General features: G+C 35.0%; 1 protein-coding gene across 5 annotated transcripts in view; it reads left to right on the top strand.

Moving 5' to 3' along the window:
• The window catches only part of Zfyve9 (zinc finger FYVE-type containing 9), a 175,484-nt gene that overhangs the window by 133,971 nt on the left and 23,044 nt on the right, over window positions 1–18,469 (top strand). For all 5 annotated transcript variants that reach the window (XM_078026249.1, XM_005326071.4, XM_078026250.1 and 2 more), the window contains one exon: window positions 4,748–4,852. In XM_078026249.1, the coding sequence (XP_077882375.1) occupies window positions 4,748–4,852 (105 nt within the window). The remainder of the gene's footprint in view (window positions 1–4,747; window positions 4,853–18,469) is intronic.

The following is an 18,469-nucleotide window of genomic DNA, read 5'->3' on the forward strand; positions in this document are numbered from 1 at the left end:
CTAAGGCCTTTAAATTCACTAAATTTGAACTTTTATTTTTCAATATTTAAGCTGCCTTTAATTCCATCCATTAAAAAAAGAAAACTCATTGTTATTTTTTTTAAGCATCCTTGTAGTTTTTGCTCTTTAATAAAAAGGAACACAGTGTTTTAGGTGACAGTTCTCAGCCTGTATTGGGTTAGAAGTGAGTAAACAACATTGATTTGAATAAAGCACATGAGAAATGAATTCCTGTATTTGGAAGCTACAAACTTGGAAACCCCAAATTTCAAGCTCAAACATTCAGAAGCTGCAATTCTTAGGTCAATAATCAATAACCAAATCTGCCAGAATCAAGCAACCTGTCACTGCCCTGTTTAATCAGAATTTTAGGAAGGATTAAATTTGTAATGAATCCTTGTAAAATTTGCTTTCAGTCCATGTTAATGACAGCCTTGATTCTGTATATCAACATTTGTCTCTCAGTGGGAGTGCATATTTGATATTTCAAAGACCACAAAATATAAGCTGGAAAATAAACCTCTGCTGTAGTAATTTAGATGGTTGATCATCTGTTTAACGTAATATCAGTTAGCCTTGAGATTGTAAATTAACCTGACTTGATTTGTTATTAGTTTTCAGTACTGTTTAGCATCCTGAACAAAAATGCAAACAATGATCTTTATATCTTTTTTTAATTTTTATTTTAATTTGTTACATATGACAGCAGATTGCATTTTAATTCATATTACACATGTAGAGCATAATTTTTCATATCTCTGGTTGTACACAAAGTAGAGTCACACCATTCATGTCTTCATACATGTACTTAGGGTAATGATGTCCATCTCATTCCACTGTCTTTTCTACCCATATGCTCCCACCCCACTCCTCCCTTCCCTTTCCTCTTTGCCCTATCTAGAGTTCATCTAATCCTTCCATGCCCATCCCTACCACTTACATTATGAATCAGCCTCTTTAAATCAGAGAAAACATTTGGCATTTGTTTTTTGGGGTTTGGCTAACTTTACTTAGCACTGAATTCTCCAACTTCATCCCTTTACCTGCAAATGCCATCATTTTAATTCCTTTTTAATGCTGAATAATATTCCATTGTGTATATATACCACATTTTCTTTATCCATTCATCTACTGAAGGGCAACTAGGTTGGTTCCACAGTTTAGCTATTGTGAATTGTGCTGCTGTAAACATGTGGCTGTGTCCCTGTGGTATGCTGTTTTTAAGTCCTTTGGGTATAGATGGAGGAGTAGGGGATAGCTGGGTCAAATGGTGTTTCCATTCCCAATTTTCCAAGGAATCTCTGTACTTTTTTCCATATTGGCTGCACCAATTTGCAGTCCCACCAGCAATATATGAGTGTGCCTTTTCCCCACATCCTCGTCGATACTTATTGTTGTTTCTATTCATAATAGCTTCCATTCTGACTGGAGTGAGATGAGATCTTAGAGTAGTTTTGATTTGCATTTCTCTAATTCCTAGAGATGTTGAACATTTTTTTCATATATTTGTTGATTGATTGAATGTCTTCTTCTGAGAAGTGTCTATTCAGTTCCTTGGCCCATTTATTGATTGGGCTGTTTGCTTTTTTAGTGTTAAGATTTTTGAGGTTTTTTTTATATATCATCGAAATTAGTACTCTATCCGATGTGTGTATGGTAAAAATTTGTTCCCAAATTGTAGGCTTTCTGTTCACCACTCTGATTGTTTCTTTTGCTGAGAAGAAGCTTTTTAGTTTGAATTCATCCCATGTATTGATTTTGATATTAATTCTTGTGTTATAGGAGCCTTATTAAGGAAGTTGGGGCCTAATCCAACATGATGGAGATTTGGGCCTACTTTTTCTTCAAATAGACACAGTGTCTCTGGTTTAATTCGTAGGTCCTTGATCCACTATTGAGTTGAGTTTTGTGCATGGTGAGAGATAGGAGTTTAATTTTATTTTGTTACATATGGATTTCCAGTTTTCCCTCCACTTGTTGAAGAGGCTATATTTTCTCTAATGTACATTTTTGGCATCTTTGTCTAATATAGATAACTGTAATTATGTGGGTTAGTTTCTGTGTCCTCTATTCAGTATACAAGTCTATTTTGGTGCCAATACCATGTTGTTTTGTTATTATTGCTCTGTAGTATAGTTTAAGGTCGGGTACAGTGATGCCACCTGTTTCACTCTTCTTGCTAAAGATTGCTTTAGCTATTCTGGGTCTCTTATTTTTTCCAGATGAATTTCATGATTGCTTTTTCTATTTCTATGAGGAATGTCATTGGGATTTTGATGGGAATTGCATTAAATCTGTATAGTGCTTTTGGTAGTACAATCTTTTTGTCAATATTAACTCTGCCTATCCAAGAACAGGTAGATCTTTCCATCTTCTAAAGGTCTTCTTTAATTTCTTTCTTTAACATTCTGTAGTTTTTATTGTAGAGATCTTTTACCTCTTTTGTTGATTCCCAAGTATTTTATTTTTTTGAGGCTATTGTAAATGGGTAGTTTTTGTCATTTCCCTTTCAGAGAATTTGTCACTAGGATACAAAATGCCTTTGATTTATGGGTGTTGATTTTGTATCCTGCTACTTTGCTGAATCTATATACTAGTTCTAGAAGTTTTCTGGTGGATTTTTTTGGGTCTTCTAGGTATAAAATTATATTGTCAGCAAATAGTGCTAATTTGAATTCTTCTTTACCTATCCGTATCCCTTTAATTTCTTTCATTTAATTGCTCTGGCTAGAGTTTCAAGAACTATGTTATATAGTAGTGGTGAAAGAGGGCATCCCTCTCTTGTTCCAGTTTTTAGAGGGAATGCTTTCCTGTGTAGGTCAGCGAGGTGGACCTCCTCATTGTTAAATTTATCTCCAGAAGTTTCACATGGGTGACTTTGTCTTTTATGCCTCTACCTAGCTCTTTAAACACTTAGAATACAATTAAAATAACTTTTATAATGTCTTGATTGATGATTCTAACATCTTGTATCAGTTCTAGCTTAGTTTCCATGGAATATTTTGTTTTGCATTGCTTTGTGATTTTGATTTGTTTTTCTGATTCTTTGGTTGGTATTTTTCACTGAATGCAGACATTATAATTTTACCTTGTAGGTGTTGGATATTTTTGTGTTCCTATCAATGTTCTTTATCTCTGTTATAAGTAATACAGTAAAGTTACTTAGAAACACTCTCCCTTCCCCATTATATTCTACATTTAAAAAAAAAAAAAAAGGGCAATTCTATTCTCCTAGTAGCCCTGGCCATAAAATTTAGAATTATTTTAAAACTCTTGTCCTTTTTCACATTCTACAGCCAATCCAGTGGCAAATATTGTTGGTTTTCCCTTCAGACTTTATCTAGAATCTAACAATTTATCACCACTATTTGAACTATTAACATACTGGTTTAAGTTTTCACTATTTCTTACCCAGATGTTTTATTGTGTTTATCTCATTGCTTTTCTTTTACACTTGCTAACACACCACCTGTTTTTTTTTTTTTTGCGGGGGGGTGGGGTAGGGGGTGATACTGGGGATTGAACTCAGGCACTCGACCACTGAGTCACATCCCCAGCCCTATTTTGTATTTTATTTAGCACCAGGGTCTCACTGAGTTGCTTAGCATCTCACCATTGCTGAGGCTGGCTTTGAATTCTAAATTCTCCTGTCTCAGCCTCCCAAGCTGCTGGGATTACAGGCATGTGCCACCACGTCAGGCACTGACCACCTATTCTTTTCTTTTCTTTTTTAGTTGTACACAATACCTTTATTTTGCTTATTTATTTCTCTCTTTTTTCTTTTTTTTAATATTTATTTTTTAGTTATCGGCGGACACAACATCTTTGTTTGTATGTGGTGCTGAGGATAGAACCCGGGCCACACGCATGCTAGGCGAGCACGCTACCACTTGAGCCACATCCCCAGCCCTTGCTTATTTATTTTTATTTGGTGCTTAGGATCAGACCCAGGGTCTTGCACATGCTAGGCAAGCGCTCTACTGCTAAGCCACAACCCCACCCCTCACCACTTATTCTTTATAGAAAAGTCAGATCTGTTAAAACAGGTCAAAACTTCCTTAAGGCAAAATCAAAAGTCTTTGTGATCACCTGTAAGAACCTATGAAACCTAGCAGTGTACTTTCACTTTGGCCTTGACTCCTACCATGTTTGTTCATTTTGCTTCAGCCACATGGGATGGGGGTGTATATATGTGCCTGTTTCTTTACAAATACTCATTGAGTATCTAGGGTGCTTCTGGCATTAGGGATCTAGTGAGAACAAAATAAGTGAGATTCACTGCCCTTTTGGAGATTACCTTAAAGAGAGGAGACTGATCTTTAACAGGTAAATATAGAAAATGATAAATGATCATAAAGCAGAGTAAGCATTCAAGTATTTGTTTAATGTTGTATATAAGGGGTATAGGAAATTATTTGGTTTACTTCCTTATAAGAATTTACAGGCTAATTAGAGAGTTAGAATACATCCAGTAGGGCTTTCCTTATACATTTATTTATTTAAATAAATAGGATCTTTTAAAAAAATTATTTTTTAGGTAGACACAATATCCTTAATTTTATGTGGTGCTGAGGATTAAACCCAGTGGCTCACGCATTCTAGGCGAGTGCTCTACCACTGAGCCACAACTCCAGACCAATAAATAGGATCTTTCTGACATTCCTTCTATTCATGCTAACTTTATTATTGTAAATCAAATCCTACTATTGATGAATTTTTTATTTTACTTTAATCTTCTTTTGCCCAGGACTTTAGAAATTACCAATATACTTTGCCAGTAGTTCAAGGTTTGGTGGTGGATATGGAAGTTCGGAAAACAAGCATCAAAATTCCCAGCAACAGATACAATGAGGTAAGATTTATCATAAAGGTAAATTTTTTTTTCTTAATTTTATTTAGATGTTGATGGACCTTTATTTTATTCGTTTATTTATATGTGGTGCTGAGAATCAAACCCAGTACCTCACAATGCTAGGCAAATGCTCTACCACTGAGCCACAACCCCAACCCCTAAATTTTACTTTTAATTGACAATGAAATCAGTTAATAATATTGTGTGACTTAGCTCAACTGTGGAATTTCATTACAGAAAGGTGGTATAACTTTTTTAGTTATGTCTTTTGACCTTTTAATTGATGCTATGATAATAACAGATTTGCATTTTGATTAAAAATCATAAAATTTACTGTATGTCTGAAGTTTTAGTGGTGGGATTTTTTTTTCATGTTCTCCTTTTAACTGCGTGTGTGTGTGTGTATGTGTGTGTGTTTTAAATTTTATTTATGTATTTATGTATTTATTTATTTATTTTTTGGTACCAGGAATTGAACCCAGGGTAACTTAACCACTGAGCCACATCCTCAAACCTTTTTATTTTTTATTTTGAGTCAGGGTCTCACTAAGTTGTTGAGGCTGGCTTTGAACTTGTCATCCTCCTGGCTCAGCCTTTTGATCCACTGGGATTATAGGCATGCACCACTGCACTTGGCTGTTATTTTTTTTACTGTCCTTAATGTTCAAGCGCAGCTCAATGTTAAGTCCCCAAATACCTTTTAATGAATTAAGCTATATTTTGTAACTAAAATCATATTGGCCAGGAAGGCCTATAATCCCAATGACTTAGAAGCTGAAGCAGGAGAATCGGAAGTTTGAGGCCTGCCTCAGAAATTTAGTGAGTCCCTGTCTCAAAATAAAAAGTACAAAGGACTAGGCATGCAGCTGTATGGTAAGGCAACCTTGGGCTTAATCACCAGTACCAAAGAATAAACAAAATATTATTGTATGTACTATACACACATTAGCAGATTTATACAAAGTTGCCGTTTCATGTGAAGTATTTTTTGAATTAAATTAAAAAATTTAAATCAGTTCTTAAATGCCACTGGGGTTGCTGTGTTGTTTTGTTTGGTGTTAGGGTTTAAACCCAGGGTCTTGTACAAACCGAGCAAGCACTTTACTACTGAACTTTACTCCTAGCCCAACCATTGGGTTATTATTTTAAAGAAAAATTTTAATAGTTTGATATAACAGTGGTTCATGTTTATTCTTTCATTAGGCAGAGTGATAACTTCCCAATCACTTCTTCTACTACTACTTCTTAAAGTTTTATTATTATTTATAATCATCATTATTATTTGCTATGGTGGGATTACAAAACCAGAGCCTCACACATGCTAGACAAGACTATACCACTGAGCTACATCAGTAGCCCCTTCTACTATTTCTTAGATGTTATAGTGTATTATAATTTCCTCCGTCTTTTTCTTTCCTATTTTCCTTCTTCATTCAGGCTTGTAATCATTCATATATCCAGTAAACACTTTGTACTTGATATATACTTAAAGTCACACATGTCTTCCTGGCTTGTGAGCTCAGGGCTCAGATTACTATTAAAACGACCTATGTGAAGAAAGCCTTTACCTGTGACATTTCATGTGGGTGTTTGCTTGTTTATTTTTTCAGAACATCAGAAAATAATAGAGCATGTGCTTAACTTTTTCTGAGGTACAGTTACCATTCTGAAGCAGTTAGGTAATCCTACCTTAGAATATTGAAGAATAATAGAATAGACTGTGTAGAGTCAAACATCTTTGTTTTATTTATTTTTGTATGTGGTGGGGCTCGAACTCGGTGCCTCACTCATGTGAGGCGAACGCTTAGCCACTGAGCCCCAGCCCCAGCCCGTAGAGTCAAATCTTTAAAGGGAATTATTTATGAACAATTTGTGCCTAAAGAGTGTAAAAGGAGATTGTGCTTTGAAAACTTGTTTTATTTCTCACACTTGAAGTTTTATCATCTGTTTCACAAACACTGATGAAATATATTTTGTGATATGGAATGCAAAGATGAGCAAGAATTATGCCTATATCCTCTGGGAGCTTACTAATAGTAGGATGATAGGATGTCATCCCCAAGTGAATAGTATTCTTTGCTGTCCTTGATGTTTGCAAGGTGATATTATATGTTTAGAAATTGTAAAGCAGTGAGGCTCCCAGATTTTCTTTTAGTCCCAACTGAACATGTTTATCACAATGGCTATCCTTCATCTTACTGTTTTATCTGAACTCTGTAGTTTCAGTTTTGGTATGCTGGTTCAAGAATCCTTTATCAGTTATCATTTCTTATATTTCATTTTCAGTTAATTTAATTGATTATTTTTCTTGCCTGATTTAGCAGACTGATTTCCCTTCCCATTCAGTTTTCATTTCATGTCAACATAGGTTTATCTTTTATAATCTTGGACAGTTGACTTATGTATGTCCAGTAATTCCACTTTATAGTTGAAAAAGTAATTTTCTAATGCAGATTGTTCCCAACTTATAATGGTTCAACTTAGAATTTTTTGACACTACGGCGGTACCAAAGTGATATGCATTCAGTAGAAACTACTGTGAATTTTGATCTTTTCCTGGGTTTGGAATTGCAGTGTATTCTCTCAATGAGGGGCAGTGGTAGTGAGCCAAACCCCCAAGTCAGACTCCTAGATCATGAGGGTAAGCAACCAAAGCTCTGTAGTGTCTTGTGTTGCCAGCATTTTCTGGATACAGGTATTCCCAATAAATTATATGAGATATTCCATACTTATAAGATAGGCTTTGTATTAGATGATTATGCTCAACCATAGGCTAATACAAGTACTCTAAGAAGTTTAAGGTAGGCTGGGCTAAGCTTTGATATTTTGTAAGTTAGGTATATTAAATGCATTTTTTACTTAATGATATATTCAACTTATAATGGGTTTATCTAATGTAACCCCCTCCTGAGTTGAGGAGCATCTGTACGTTATTTCTCTTAATCACCACAATATTCCACTTCTCATACATTTTTCTTTACTTATTTTCCAAAGTTGTTGTTTTTTATTTTTCTTTGCCTATGTATACTAGCTTTTGCTTCATGGCTTTTGTACAAGCTGCTTCCTTGTTGACACATACTTCTCTTACCTGCCTAACCCCCACTCGTTATTCAGTTGTCAGCTTAAGTGTCATTTTCTCTGGTAGTCCTTCATTTAACTCCTAACTACGGTAACACTCCTATTATATCCATTTCTAGAATTCTACACTTACTGTTGGTAATAGTACATTTGTAATTCCTTGATGACTGTTTCTCTTTATAGTTCCATGAAGTACTATGTCTGTCTTATTTACCACTGGTATCATTAGCAGGCTCCCTAGTACAGAGTAGGTGTGTAAGAAATACATGTTGAATGAAAACATGAAACAGAATATGAGAAATATCTTGCAAGAAATATTCCTTAAAGATTCAGAGAAAGAAGAAATGTCCTTAAATTTTTAATGGTCCTGAATCCTTTATATCTAGAACACCACAATTCATGTAGGAAAAGCTTGTAGATGTTCATCAAATATCTAAATGAATGACAGAGTCTATGGATAACGAATGCTGTTTAGGTGCTAGGAAGAGAAGGATGGAAAATATCTTAAGTGAAAGAGGGATTGATATCAGCCTAAATGAAGGCAAAGAAGCACCAGGAAAGGGCATGTCTTGTAAGAATGTAGAAAATAATAAACTTCCCAGTATTAAAAGAGGGGGCTAAAGTAGACTAGAGGATTAGTGGGAAATGAAATTATGCAAGAGACTGCTTGCTTTTCAGAGAATTTAAAAAAACAGGCCAAGGAAATTAGAATTTCATATGATGGTTTGTAAAGAGCTTTTACAGATTCTTAAACAGAAACAGTGACAGTGAAAGCAGAGTTTTAGCAACCTGAGTTTTGGGTAGTAATATGGAAAATGTAGGTGGAGAGAATGGAAAGATGTAAAGCTTAGAAAGCTAAAAAAGGATGGTTCTTCTGACAGTGTGTAATTTTAATAAATAAAATAGGCATTGCATATAAAATCTCTAAGCTTCTTTGGTAAGGCCATTAATATTCCTGATGGCTTAGGCAATCCTACTCATATTCTCAGTGAGATTTTTATTATTGTATTGACTAACCTAATTGAATTAATGATAAATAAGTGTTATTTGTTTTGTATTGGGCACTATTCTAAGCAAACATTTGTTTTACACTGACTCAGTGAAATGAGAAAATTAAGATACAGTACTTTAAGTAACTTGTAATACATTCACATAACTAGCAAGTGGTAGAGCTAGAATCAAACCCATACATTCTGATTCTAGTGTCCCTACAGTTAATCACAATAGTATAAACATCAGTTTAACAATTACCAATCTGTAAGGGATGATAAAGTAAAGTAATTATAGTATTTTCTTTTGGAGAGTACATTTGGCTATTAAAATTGTCCAAACTCCACTATAAAAAATAATCCTCAGTTAACTTTTGTGTATTGCTAGATCACTAGCATATCCAGTATGTCTACTTAAATATGGAAGTCCGATAGAACAATTAAACTAGAATGACATATGGGGCATTTCCTAATATATGACTGGATTTTGTTTATTTTTTATTTTTTTGGTGTTGAGATTGAATCCAGAACCTCACACATGATAAATGCTGTACCTCTGAACTATACCCCCAACTCACAACAGTTTTTTAATATTTGTTAAGATCAGGAAAGCAATAAGTCATAGTGGGAAAAAAGTCAGACTTTGGAGTCAAATAGACCTTGGGTTGATTTTTAATTACTAACTCTGTTAATAATTAAAAATAATTAACTCTAATTACTAATTACCTTGATGGATTAACTTCTGTTCTGGAAAATGAGTATGCCTACCTTATAAGGTTAATGTGACATTTAAATCAGGTGTGTCAAATAACTAGTTGGTTTCTGGTAACCATAGGTATTCATGAATAATATACTGTTACTGTTGTTGTCATTATCATCATTCAGATTAATTGTTTATTTGATTAACTTTTATTGAACTTGTTTTACAAAATTCTCTTTTACATAGTCTTATAGGGTTTAAATAACTTCCTAATATGCTATATTTCTTTAAGAAGTATGAAGCTCATAAGTAAATCTACAGAAAAGCAGTCAGAGTGGTGAAGACTTTGGAAACCATTTTAGAAAAAGAAAATATTAATGTTAACTATAGGCATTTAATGTGAAGAATAGAAGACTGTTAAGGAATGATGCAGCATCTATTGTGAATCTGTGTAGACCTTATTATACAATCATATCATGGGGTCATACTTGGCCCCAGGGTTCTCATTAGGATATAGAACATGAATAATATCTTGCCAGCAGTGTGATATCAGGTGTTTGTCTTCTAGGAAAGCCCTTGCAATGGTCTATGCAGCATTTGATATAGCCAATTGGGAGGTTTTATTTTGTTTTGTGGTGCTGGCCATCAAACTCAAGGCCTCCTGCATGTTAGCCTGCGAACTTGTTTTTAGACCTTTACCCACCCTGAAATGATTGCTAAAATGCAAGGAGATGAGGTTCATATCAGGCATTTGCAGGAGTTATCCTGGCTTAGAGGCCATCTTGATGACAACAGCCAGTATGTTTTATAACAACTTCATTGGCAGAAATTTCATGGTGTCTGTAGGGCTCATGCTGTATTATAAGAGTGAGTGTGCTTAAGGAAAATCAAAGGTATGAATGGTTAGCAGGTATTTATGGTTCTACTATTTAAATATAGTTTGTCAGTTTTTACTTCTGGTCATGCTGGAATAACAGAGACTATAATGGGTTGAATTGTGTCCCTCCATAGTTCATATTGTTCATGTCCTAACCCCCATGATTTCAGAATGTGACCTTATTTGGAAATAAAGTTTTTAACAAGGTAATAAATTTTAAAGGAAGTGATTAATCTGGGCCCTAATCCAATATGACTGGCATTGTGATAAGAAGAAAATATGGATATAGGCACACAGTGAAGGAATAGGATGTGAAAAGACTTACAGAGAAGATGGCCATCTTTAAGCCATGGAGAAAGACCTAGGACAAATCCTTCCCTTATAGCACTCAGATGGAACCATCCCTGAAAACTTTGATTTTGGACTTCTAGCCTTGATAACTGTGATATAACACATTTCTGTTGTTTAAAGCCACAAGTTTGACAGCAGTGCTAGTCAACTAACTATCAATCTACCATAAATAACTAAACATCAAGACAAACTAAGGAAAATCAAACACCATAGACAATGGTGCAGAGGAGGTGAGTCCTATGGTTACCTTAGCTTTCTCCTTGCAGTTTTTAGGTCATCAGATAGGTTGGCAGACCCCAAACATATTGTATGTCTCCCTGAGCTTGGGAGACAGAGTTGAAAAATGGGAAGCTATGATGATTAGAATTTGCAAGGCAGATACAAGAAATAAAAGAATTCAGGAGATCTTCAAGGGGATTTTGTTGAGTCTTTAGCTTCTAACTTACTGATCAGTACATTACATGAAGAATGCAGTGAAAAGGAATGGGTAGAACAATTCTTATGAGACTGGGAATAGTTTGCATTCTTATCAGCCAAAGTGAAAGGGTTTCTTTTAAAAGTTTCTTCACTAGGGAACAGATTATCCCTAGTGATCTTAATTATCCATAAATTCAGGTGCCCTGATTCAGTTTAACAAGCTAAAAAAAGCTTTGAAAGAATGAAAGAAGGTTTCAGGTTCTCCTGTTAGGAGAACAATGGAAGATATTGAAAAGATCCAGATCAGACTTCAAGAAAGGAAAATGATGATGGGATGAAAAATACCCTGAATGAGATAAAGGCAGATTAGACAATGCTGAAGAAAAAAAGTAGTGAACTTGGAAACATAGGAATAGAAATTATACAAAATGAAATACAAAGAGAAAAGCCTGAAAAATTAAATGAACAGCATCATTGAGCTGTGGGTAACCTTAGGCAGCCTACTTCTAAAATATCCAAAGGAGAGGAGAAGTGGTGAATAGAAAGAATATTTGAAGAAATATGGTTGAAAAATTCCCAAATTTAATGAGTACTTAGATCCAACAAACTGAAAAACTCAAGTTGCAAAAAAAGAGATGAAATATACATTAAGGAACTTCATAATCACCATGACCAAATTGCTTAAAGAAGAGATGAAGAATCTTAAAAGGAGGTAATGGGGAACATTTACATTTTATATTAAGGAACAAATGTAAGAATGACAGCAGACTTTCTCATGAAAACAGTACAAGCCACAAGACAATGCAGCAAGATGGTTATGGTGGTACATGCCTGTCCTCCCAGCGTCATGGGAGCCTAAAGCACATGACCTATGTGAAGAAAGCCTTTACCTGTGACATTCCATGAGTTTGTTTGCTTGTTTGTTTTTCCAGAACATCAGAAAATAATAGAACATGTGCTTAGCTTTTTCTGAGGTACAGTTACCATTCTTTAGCAGTTAGATAAACCTACCTTGGAATATTGGCATAAGGGTTGTGAGTTCAAAGCCAACCTCAGCAATTTAGCAAGGCTCTAAGCAACTCAGTGTTGTATAAATAAACTATCAAAAAAGGACAGGGAATTTGGCTTAGTGGTTAAGTGCCCCTGAGTTCATCTGTAGTATTTAAAAAAAAAAAAAAAAAAAAAAGAAGAAGAAGAAGAAGAAGGAAAAAGGGAAAACAAAAAGGTAGTTTAGCTGGGTTTTAAACTCGAGGCAAACATGCTACCAACTGAACTATATCCCCAGTCCAGTTTATCAAATTCTTTACTGAGAAAAGCAAGCAAACAAAAAACCTTCAATCTGTATTTTATACCAAGTGAAAATGTTTCAAAAGTGAAGGCAAAATGTTTTTTCAGGTACATAATGCCTAAAAGAATTTATTATCAATAGACCTATCACATAAGAAATATTAAATGTTGTTACTCAGGAAGAGTATCAAATAGTGAAAAATTTGATCTACACAAAGGAATGAAAAGCAACAGAAATGGTAGGTGTGTTGGTAAATATAAAATCTTAAAATAGAACTGTTTAAATATATATATATATATGTGTGTGTGTGTGTGTGTGTATATAATGTATTAAATAATAATGTATTATGGAATTAATAACATGTAGAAACAAAATATAGGACAATAAAACAAAGACTAAGAAAGGGAAAGTGGAAGCATATGATGGGGTGTGTTATAATATTACTTCAAAGTATATTGATAAGTTAAAGTAACCACTAAAAAAATAGGTATAGCAAGTAATCTAATAAAGAAAATAAATTGGCAACATAAAAGAATGTTGAAAAAAAGAGACGTGACAAAAACATAATGGAGGAGCTGTGGGTAGGAGAAAGCTTTGTGATGAGTGCTTGCCTAGCATGTATGATTTAATTCCCAGTACCTTAAGAATTAATTAACTAGAAAGATGGTAGATTTAAATCCAATCATATTAATAATCACTCAAGTATAAATGGTCTAAATACCTTAATTTAAAATGCAGAGGTTATTGGGTTGGATAAACAAACAAAACTTAGCTGTAAGTTGTATACAAGAAAACCAGTTAAAATATAATGACAAATCGTTTGAAAGGGAATGGGAAAATATAAGAAAAAATGTAGTAACACTAATCAAAAGAAAGAATATCCAAGTGTATTTCAGAACAAACAATATTACCAGAGATTACAGAGATGTATTCTATAATTATAAAGTGACAGTCAAGAGGATGTAACAATTCTGAACATTTATACATCCAAACACAGAGCTTCAAGTAAGAACTGGTGGAACTACAAGGATAAATGAATGTATTCGTATATTTTAATAACATCTCAACTGATAGACAAAAACCAGCAAGGATATAGAAAACTGAACAACATAGTCAACCAATTTGACTTCATAGACTTTTATAGAATACTCTACCCAACAACATCAGAATAACATTTTTTCCAGTGCATATGCATAGTCTATGATGTAAAAGAAGTCTTGTTAAATTTTATTATTTGTTTGTTTGTTTATTTGGTACCAGAGATTGATCTCAGAGGTACTTGGCCACTGAGCCACATCCCCAGCCCTCTGTATTTTATTTAGAAACAGGGTCTCACTGAGTTGCTTAGCGCCTTGCTTTTGCTGAGGCTGGCTTTGAACTCACAATCCTCTTGCCTCAGCCTCCCAAGTGCTGGGATTACAGGTGTGTGCTGCTGCACCTGCTCAATAAATTTTAAATGGTCCATACTATACAATGTGTGATCTGGGACCATGTGGCATTAAATTAGAAGTTGATACTAGATACAGTGTGTGATCTGGGACCACGTAGAATTAAATTAGAAGTTAATACTAGAATGATCCCTAAAAAATTCACAAATTTAGAAACAAAAAGCATATTTCTCAATAATCCATGGATCACAGTAGTCAAAAGGAAGTTGTTGTTGTTGGGTTATTATTTTGTAGTCCTGGAGATTCAACCAGGGCCCCATGCATGCTAGGCCAGCATTCCGTCACTGAGCTGTTATACCTATAGCCCTCAAAATATTTTGAACCGATGAAAATGGAAACATGAAATATCAAAATTTTCTGGGCATAGCTAAAGTAGTGATTAGAGATAAATTTATAGCACTAAACATTCATATTATGAAAAGGCATTTCAAATTAATGGTTTAGTTTTCTACATTAAAGAATCAGAAAAAGATGAGCAAATAGAATACAAAGTAGAGACAAAGAAAGAAAATAATAAAGACCAGCAATTCGTCAAATAGAAGACAGAAAAACAACAAAGAAAATAAATGAAGCTAAAAGGTGGTTCTTGGAGAAGATCAATAACATTGATAAACCTCTAATCCAATTGATTAGATAGAGAAAACACAATTGCCTTTGGAACATGAGAGAGGTGACTATCATGACAGGTCCTAGAGGAAAGTAAAGGAACAATAAAGGTACATTATGAACATGTTTATACCAGTATATGTTCAACTTAGACAAAATAGACAAATTCCTTGCACATTAACCTGTCAAAAGAAGAAATAGATAACCTGAATAGCCCTATATGTATTCAAATAATTGTAAGTATTTTAAGAACCTTTCCTCAAGGTCCACATTGAGTTGGTTTCATTGGTTACTATTACCAAACAATGAAGGAAGAAAAAACAATGTTTCTGTATAACCATGTCCAGAAAATAGAAGAGGAGTCATTCTTTTGAGTCCAGACTTAACAGTTAATAATAACAAAGCCAGGAAAAGATAATAGAAAATTGGAAAACTACATATCAGTATTTCTCATGAAGATTGTTGGATAAATACTTTTCATAATTTCACTCCAATATACATATCAAAATTCATCAAATTTATACTTAAATATGTTTGTTTTGTTTATTATGTTAAATATAACTCTGAAAAACACTTCTTCCCTTACCAAATTTGTAGACACTTAAACTTTTATTAGGTCAGTGAGGAAATATAGCCAAATAGTTAACCTGTAAAACTCTCATAAAATGAAGCAAAGTTTTGTTAATCCTTTGCTCAAAACCAAAATACAGGAATAAAGAAGTTTGTGTTAGTGTGATATAATCCAAGAATCTGTGAAATCATATATTTGTACATTCCTCCATATTTTATAATTTAGGCTGAAAGTTGGACTGAATGGCCTCTTAAGATTCCCACTCTGATTCTAAAATAGGAGTTTTGGTTTATTTTAATTCAAGACTACACATATTCTTCAGAGGAGTGTGAAATTACAAAAGCATAATTTTCAAAGGTTTGTTGTAGCACTAGTTAGAACAGACGGTGCTAAAATCTGTTTGAGGAATGCTTGGTTTTCGGCCTTCAAGGAATACATTTCTTTTAGAGAAGAAGGAAATGAAAAGAGTTGGTCAAAAGGTGCTTTGGAAAATAATGTTGAGATAGGAGGTAATATGCCATGTATTTTTTTTTTTTTTGAGTGGGGTACAGGGACACTCAACCACTGAGCCACATCCCCAGCCCTGTTTTGTATTTTATCTAGGGTCTCACTAAGTTGCTTAGCCTGCCTTTGAACTCGAGATCCTTCTGCCTCAACCTCCCAAGCCTCTGGGATTATAGGCATGTGCCACTAAACTGAGCATTACTTGAATTCTTGATAATTGCCATTCTGACTGGAATGAGATAAGATCTCAGTATAGTTTTTATTTGCATTTCTCTAATGGCTAGAGATATTTCTTCATTTTTTTTTTCGACCATACATATTTATTCTTCTGTGAAGTAGTGCCTGTTCAGTTCCTTTGCTTATATATTGATTGGGTTGTTTGTTTTTTAGTGTTAAGTTTTTTGAGTTCTTTGTATGTCCTGGAGATTAATGCTCTCTGTGAGGTGTAGGTGGCAATATTTTCTCAGATTCTGTAGGCTCTCTGTTCATGTTCTTGATTGTTTCTTTTGCTGTGAAGCTTTTTAGTTTGATATCATTCCATTTACTGATTCTTGATTTTACTTCTTGTGCTTTAGGAGTCTCTCTGATTTCACTCCTTATATTGTCCTTTATCTCATAGATGAGTTTAACTATGAATATTCTCCTTCTCTGACATTTCTTCTACTGTGAGGTCAGTGGATTGTTTTTGAAGTACCTTGTTTTTTGGGGGGAAATTTGTTCCCTTGCTTTTTCATGTTGTTTGTGTATCTCCCCATCTAACATTATGGATCTGAGGCAGCAAGTTTCTGCCCTGTGGACTTATAGTGTCCCTGAAAATTTGAAGTACCTCACTGTTTAGGGGGAGACAAATAATAACAATAATGCAAACAGTCTACAGCATTAACCAAATAGTTCCTGCTATGATATCTAAAATGTTAATTGTCACAATAAAAAAATATGTAATCAATTATTGCTCATAGTAACAGTAAGTTTGCAAAAAGATTTACAATTTTGAATGGTGGATAGGGAGAGAATAGAAATGATGTTGATGAATATGAGGGAGGAAGAGAGAAAATAGAAGTAAAAAAGAGGTGCTGGAGTTGTGGCTCAGTAGTAGAGCACTCTCGTCCAGCATGAGCGAGGCCCTGGATTTGATCCTCAGCACCACATAAGAAAAATAAATAAATAAAATAAAGGATTTAAAAAAATAAGAACAAAATAATATAAAACAAAACCAAAATATAATAATTGAATATCCTAGTCCTCAAAATACTCATCCGTGAAAACTAACTGGCTTCAAAAATGCTAGAAATGAGAAAAAATACCTGTTGATACACAAACAACAAGTATGAATACGTATAAGAGTCCATGAACTATTCATGTCACAATTAAATGGTGAAAAGGAAAAAAAAATTAAAAAAAATCTTGATGAAATGTTAAAGAATTGTGTCTGTTGGATTTCAGAAGATTCTCAGCTTCTCTTTTAAGCAGTGTTAGGTGGGGTTGTCTGGAGTGTGATGCCTGGTCTACTATCAGATTGGGTTGCTGGAATGTGAGAGGAAATCCTGTAGATAGAAATCTTGGAGCCGCATAGATAGGTCCAGCTTCTGTTGGATGGTGATGGGTCTGAAGATTTTAAATCAGTGAACCTCCAGGGCCCAGCAGTTGTCAGTCCATACTGGAAGACTGTACCTCAGGGATCTCCCCTGGATTCCACTCATGTATTAGAGGAGCCAATTCCTAGTCCTCTTCATTACCTTCGGATCTCACGTTTTTTGGTCTCTTGGGTTCAATCTCCAAATTCAGTCTCTCCCACCCTTTCAAGTTTCAGGCAAGTTGCATCTTTCCCAGCAGGTACTGCAAGTGGCATGATGTGTGTGGGGGGAAGCGCGGAGCCTGGTAGGTTTCCATTACCAGTATTCCCCTGTGCAAACTCCTCCCCATGTTTCATTTTCTCCTGGTCACTTAGGCACACTCTATGTTGTGCAGTGTGGGCTTACCAGGCCTGTAAGGTAGTTGATTTCCTGGCAAATCAAACTTGGGTTTGCCAGGAAATCAACTACCTCAGCTGCTGTCCCTCATTCCACAGCTGCAAAATGGTTCCTTCCTGTGTCCTCCACAGGCAACCAGGAGAGATGCAGCTTCTTTCCCTGCAGAAAGATACTGTGCAGCACACCTTTCATTTCAGTTAGGCACTATCTTTTAATTCTGATCTCTCAGTTGCATACATGACTCAGGCCTCCTAAAAGTGTGGGTTCCTTTAATTCCCTTATCCCTCCACTTAGCACATACAGGAACCACTTTGGCCAGTGCTTCCAGCAGTGGCATTGGGGATTTCTTTCTTATTCTATTATATCCCACCTCCTGAGTCCCTGATTTGCTTTGAATGTCCAGCATTACATCCCAGTAAAGCCCCTGTACCCTTTTCACCCACCTTGTTAGCTGCCTATCTGCTTTCTTGGTTTTATACCAGGGATTAGCCAGGAAAGTGACCTTCTCTATTCTGCCATCTTGCAAAACCTTGTTACTGAAATAGTTACTTTTATTATCCCATTTTACAAAGGAGGAAACTGGGACACAGATGCCAAGTAAATTGCCCAAGGGCCCACAGCTAGCTAGTTATCAGCAAAGCCAGGATTCAATTACAGGCAATCTGGCTCAAGTCCTTGCTACTTATTATTATCCAAGACAGAATGTAGATGATGGCATATAAAAATATGCAGAATATGCTATGGCATTTAAGGGAGTGGTCGTAGTAGTATCTGATGGGGGGTTTTAGAAAGCTTCTTGCATGAATTGGTATTTTTAC

This window comes from Ictidomys tridecemlineatus, chromosome 11, assembly GCF_052094955.1.
Source record: "Ictidomys tridecemlineatus isolate mIctTri1 chromosome 11, mIctTri1.hap1, whole genome shotgun sequence".
NCBI lineage: Eukaryota > Metazoa > Chordata > Mammalia > Rodentia > Sciuridae > Ictidomys > Ictidomys tridecemlineatus.